Source organism: Etheostoma spectabile, chromosome 4 (assembly GCF_008692095.1).
Source record: "Etheostoma spectabile isolate EspeVRDwgs_2016 chromosome 4, UIUC_Espe_1.0, whole genome shotgun sequence".
Taxonomy (NCBI): Eukaryota; Metazoa; Chordata; class Actinopteri; order Perciformes; family Percidae; genus Etheostoma; species Etheostoma spectabile.
This window is the reverse complement of record NC_045736.1, coordinates 5,111,707-5,117,464: the sequence shown is the minus strand read 5'-3', so window position 1 is coordinate 5,117,464 and position 5,758 is coordinate 5,111,707. Positions and strand designations below refer to the sequence as shown.

The 5,758-nt window shown below is 41.1% G+C and overlaps 1 protein-coding gene across 1 annotated transcript in view; it reads right to left on the bottom strand.

Moving 5' to 3' along the window:
- Positions 1–5,758, bottom strand: part of fhit (fragile histidine triad diadenosine triphosphatase) — a gene marked incomplete in the record, with an annotated part of 456,026 nt that overhangs the window by 274,404 nt on the left and 175,864 nt on the right. Inside the window, 1 exon segment of the mRNA XM_032512982.1 lies at positions 3,567–3,691. Within this exon segment, the coding sequence (XP_032368873.1) occupies positions 3,567–3,672 (106 nt within the window).

Sequence of the window (5,758 nt, the reverse complement as noted above, 5' to 3'; positions counted from 1 at the left end):
ATAAATAAGCGGCTGTAGAGAGCTTCCAGTTGAGCATTTTCTGTTTCCATTCTGTAGTGTGGAAACTGTCTCCTTGTGTTCACAAGTAAAAATGAACTTTGATCAAATTTCAGTGGTCTCTGTCTATTCTTGATAATTAAATTATTCTAAAAATGTATTGGATGTATAGGATGTCCGAGTGAAACTCAACGACACGTCTTGTCGCAGAAATAATGGAACAACACAAATTTATAACGTCTTGGGTTTTCCGGTTCTGCTTTAGTGTTTCTAATATTTTAGAAGGTAAACAATGTGATCAGCTGACGAGTGAAGGAGGGAGAGATAATGATGATGATGACTATTCACAGACAACCTCATAAAAGGTCATGGATCTAAAAGTTATCATCCCTTAAATCATATATAAGTCGGTAAAATGTGTGCAAGGTTGAAAATACAGGCTAGTAAATACATTGTTTTTGGTTCATTTCCTGTATTTGGATCGGATTGTGTTCTCACCTATAGGGAACCAAACTCTTGTTCACTTGGAAGAGAACAGAGACCTCTGTTTTTGAGCGGACCAGATTTCAGTGGTTTGAAGTCTGAATGAACTTTCAACCCCCCCCCCCTCCCCCAACCAACCAGAATATCTAACCAAACACTCCAGGGGTCAGTTAAAATGGACCAAACTGCTCAGGTGTGAAAGCAACCTTAAACTTTAGTTTAAGGTTGACGCGGCGATGCATCACAACAGTCAATAGGATCTCTCTCTCTCTCTCTCTCTCTCTCTCTCTCTCTCTCTCTCTCTGAAATAACCTGGGATTGGCCAAAGTCTCTCGTCACAGCTAAATTATCTTAAGCCTGAAAAAAGAGCCCAGATGAGATGCAGAAGTCCAGCTTTCTCTCAGAGCACTTCAAGTACAATAGGCTGAAAGATTATCATGCAAGCCCAAGGACACCAAAAATATAGCAGCTCCCACAGTTTTACAGAGAAACGATACACTCAGAATATTATATGCCTTTCTCAGAATCTACTATATCAGGCCTCTGCAATCAATAGTGATAATCACAGTGTTTAGAGAGAGATGTGATTAAGTAATGCTAACATATGGCTCCAGAATGGAGGTGTACAGCAGAGCCGAGAAACAAGTCTCCCCGGTCCAAAGTTAATCTCAGCTTGGAGGAGTTGCAGAGGGCGAGAGCAGCACTTGAGAAGTTGAGCACAAAGCCACGAACTGATTATCATTCCGGAAAGAGAATAAGCACATTATTCAAACAAAGCAGCAATGGAAATCATGCAAATGAATGCAAGCTTTTTTTCTTCTTCTTCTTGCTCACGCTGGTTAAAAAAACAATGATTAATAGACAAAAGTAAAGTTTTTTTCTTTTCTTTTTTTCCTCTGGTAGGAGTCCATGAGGATAAATGACCTCCTCCTCCTTCTGCGCGACAACCGTACTGATTTAAAGGGAAAATGAACATCTGTGTTACGTTGGAGTATGAAAACACAATGAATAACCAAACAAAGTGAAAGCAAACAAACCTGCGCAACGACAGGCCTGAGTAACCTTCAGCAGCCACTGTATTGTCTATCACTTGTGTGTGTGTGTGTGTGTGTGTGTGTGTGTGTGTGTGTGTGTGACGCCTGTGTATGTGTGTGTGAATGTGTGTTTTGGGTAATATGTGTGTGAGGATGAAAGGTGGTGGTGTGTGTGTGTGTGGTGTGTGTGTGTGTGTGTGTGTGTGTGTGTGTGTGTGTGTGTGTGTGCACATTTGTATGGTAAACAGCTGCTTATATAGCCTTTATATCAAGGTCAGGTTCACTTCAGCAAAAACAGCATCTGTTGCCAGGCAACAACAGGAGGATTTAGGAAGTGCTCTGTTGAGTAGCGGATGTTTAAGTCCAGTCAGAGAGACACAGTGAGACAGATATCGACTGTGAAAGACGAGAACTGTCAGGGACGCGGCATTGTACACTAACACTGGACTGATTTTATATTCATCCACTGACATTGACGACGGAGAAGGGACACAGAGACACAGCAGAGGATATAGAAAGGCTCTGATGTGAATTAAGCCGCGATGCTGTGGTATTGAAAGCTGCATTAACCCTCAGCTGATTTTCCCTCACTTTTTACTCCCTTTAGCTACAGGCTTATAACCTCTACAACCGTAGCTAGGTGTGACATTGTTACTGTGAATTGTCACATGGTGATCAGACTCTTTTTTAATCTCTTCTGCAGAAAGAACCAGGCATTAATTTATTTATATAAATACACTATATGAACCATGTCATGGTCATGCGTTGACTCTATCATCATTTTGTGGTTTTATTCACTGATTATTCCCACTTATGTTCACCCTTTTTTTTCAAAGCACTGCTGAGCTACTGCCAGTAACATAATAACACCACTATCAATAATGCAGAACAGAGGTTATTGGAGTTATTAGTGAATGAAAGCAGTATTTCTGTCAAAGAGCGAAACACAGTAACACACACAAACAACTGCTGCTAACACATCAGCCAAGGCTACTTGATAGATGTTCATCCCCTGAATGAAAAAAAATAACAAAAATAAACATGAAATCACAAAGAGTAACCGCTCCAAAATCTTGCCCTGGCAACGTGCTTCTTTCACACACTGATCAGCTGTGACCATAGCCTGCAAAAGTAATGACTAAGCTTCCGGGTCTGAAAAGTGAATCAAGAAAGAAGCCAAGGCACTTGAAAAAGGTCAGTCAGATATCACTCCATTACTCTTTGTGATATAGTGACTGTGACTGAATATCAGCTAGTCTTGAGAGGTCCGGACTCTGAGGTTGAGAAAACTCTGATTCAACATGACTTCATAAGATTAGATATCTTTCAACCATGACAAAAGGCTGCATAGGGATCATGGAGCGTTGTAGGCATGAGGACTACATACTTGTTTTAAATAGATATGTTGCTGCAGCAAAAAAAACATACATAACATACAGATAACATACTAACGTTTAGGGTAGAAATGGGGGACATCATAAGACGTACATTTATGTTTTAATGTCTCTTAAAGGCATATGTATTTGAGGGGTGACTTGAACAGAGCCACACTATTATACAGTTCAATTTTAGATTCAAGAAAACAGTACTTGATCAATATAGAAAGGAGAACTGAATATAGGAATTAAAATAAAATGTGAAAAGTGTATTGTTTGTGGTTAGGGTTGTAAGTGTTGTATGACCTACAATTTTGTATGCTGTATGCATATCTATTTGATTTTTTAATGTAATACTATGATATTGTAAAGTAGAGTCTTTATAGTAAAGAATAGCATTGTGCTCCTTCTTTAACTTATCCTAATTTTGGTAAAGTCTGACTGATTTCTCTACGTTTGTGTTTTTATTTTGTTCCATTTTCTCTTTAACAACATACTGTTGAGTGTTCAAGATGCCTAAAAAAATCATATCAAAATCGAATCAACACAGTTCCCACTCAAGCCCAGATTTAGAGGGTGCATCAAGGGTGTTAAAACATCGACACACACTTCAACCCACCCCCGACAGTACTAAGCTGAGTAAGATCCCTCTCACCTGGAAGTAATGAAAGGATACGTCCGGGCACCACAGGTTTCCTGTTGACCAGAGCGAAGGACAGCTCTGTCTGCAGGAATACGGCTGACGCCTTGATGAAATGCTGTCCAAAGCGCAGGGTCAACATGTCCCACTGAGTCTCAGGCCTGGAAAAGAAGCAGAGACAGCAGGTGCTCAATAAGATCACACTGGACATAAGGTTAGGATAGGGTTCATCACACACATGCACACACAGCTGCACGCCTTCACTGAACAACCTGACTGACAGGTTTCATTACATTAGGATCTTTTTTTGTTTTTTTTCTTTTCTTTTTTAACCTTTATTTATCCAGGTAAGTCGATTGAGAACAATTGCAACCACGTCCTGTTACATTCACACAGTTCCACATTCCTACCTGGGAGCTGCCCAGTACAACCCCAGTCTGATCTGCTGGCACTGAGCAGCTCCACTGGAGCGGTCGGGGTTAAGGGTCTTGCTCAAGGGCACCTCAGTGGTAGTAATGAGGGAGGGACAAGCACTGCTCTTTCACTTTCCCAAATGTTATCCTGTCGGTCTGGGGATAGAACCGGCGACCTGTCACAAGCTCGCTTCTTTAACCATCAGGCCACTACTGCTATCTAATTTGGCTGAAGGGAATTCTTAGACATTACTAGGGCTAGTATTCCCCTCTCATTCCCCCTGCTCTGGCGTTTCCCCCTCTCGTTGCCCCTGCTCTGGCGTTTCCCCCTCTCGTTGCCCCTGCTCTGGCGTTTCCGAGCCCCTAAACCGGAGACATTGGGAAACACTTCTGACCCGTTTTGGTTTGGAATCTGTGGGGTTGTGTTGCAGTCTCAACGGCAGCAAAGGGAGACGTTTGGCAACATCAACGCTGACGCCAACGTTTCGCCGCCTGAATGGGTCTTACTGGTCATGACGGTCTCGTCTGAGACTTAGCTACTATGTAACCATGGCAACTACCTGCATACAAGAATGTCGATGAGATATTTGGGTTTGGGCGTGTTAGTTGAAACGGAGATTAGTTCTTCTACTGGAGATAAATAAACACTTGTGTGCACGGAGATCGCTTTTGGTTTAAAACGCCACTTAAAAACCAAAAGGCAGCAATGTAAATGTAGTCACAATATTTCACAATATTTGTAGTCACAGTATTTCATATCAATGTAGCACCACTTAAGACAATTGTAATTGCTTCACATAAATGCGAATAAACCAGTGCACGTTTTTCTCCCATCCCAGAATGCTGTGTGGAATTGCCAGACCTTACTTCAAGCTTTTTGATCAGGCAACAGTCAGGCATTGAACTCAGGAAAGAGGCACAGGGTTTCCCTGTGCAAATATAAGAGGTATAAGCACTACTTTCTACTTCTCGCAGTCAAGCTCATTAATGAGCAGCAATGAACATATGCCTATGAATTCTTTATATGTATATCTGTGACTGAATGTATGTAGGGTATGAATGGAGGAATACATGCACATTTTAACTGAATGTATGGATATTTAGGAATGGATAAATTAACATTTTTAATGACAAAATGCATGGACGCTTACTGAAGTAGAAATGAGTGTTTGTAAGTCATGTATGCGAGAACAGAAGAATGTGGGAAGGATGGCTTTTTTGCATTAGTATAAAAAAATGGTAATCTGCCATTTTTCCCAGTGTCCAAAACAAATTTCTCCTTAGGGAGACTAATAAAGAAACTTTGACTTTAAATATATTAAATATATCCAAGACACACGCGATGATCATGTCATGCCAATGCTCAACCAGGGTACCGGCACCTTTTTCGGTCCCTTTCAGCCACTGGTAGACCCACATTTCTAAGCAACGATTAACCGACAAAAGCCACTGGTGTCAACTGTTGGCGAGAAATGAGAAGTCAGTGTTCCCTCTTCAGTCTGATTGAATTTCTGCTTCGTGGAGGTCTTTATTAACTCAAGCAGTTCAAAATGGAAGCCGGAATGTGCGGCTAATGGTGGCTTATTTAAAAAAGGTAAAACACTCAGCAGGAGAGCAGCTGAAGGGCACGGCAATACATTGTTATAAACCTCTCACTTCAACACACCTCGGCTTCAAAAAACTATTATCATTTTCTGAAACAGCCTTCAAGGTTTTGACAGCCTCACACATTCTGGCATCACATTTTACCAAAATATGACATATGAGCTCGCTAGCTAAAGCTAAAAAATTGTAGAAAAGCAACAACAAGCAGGC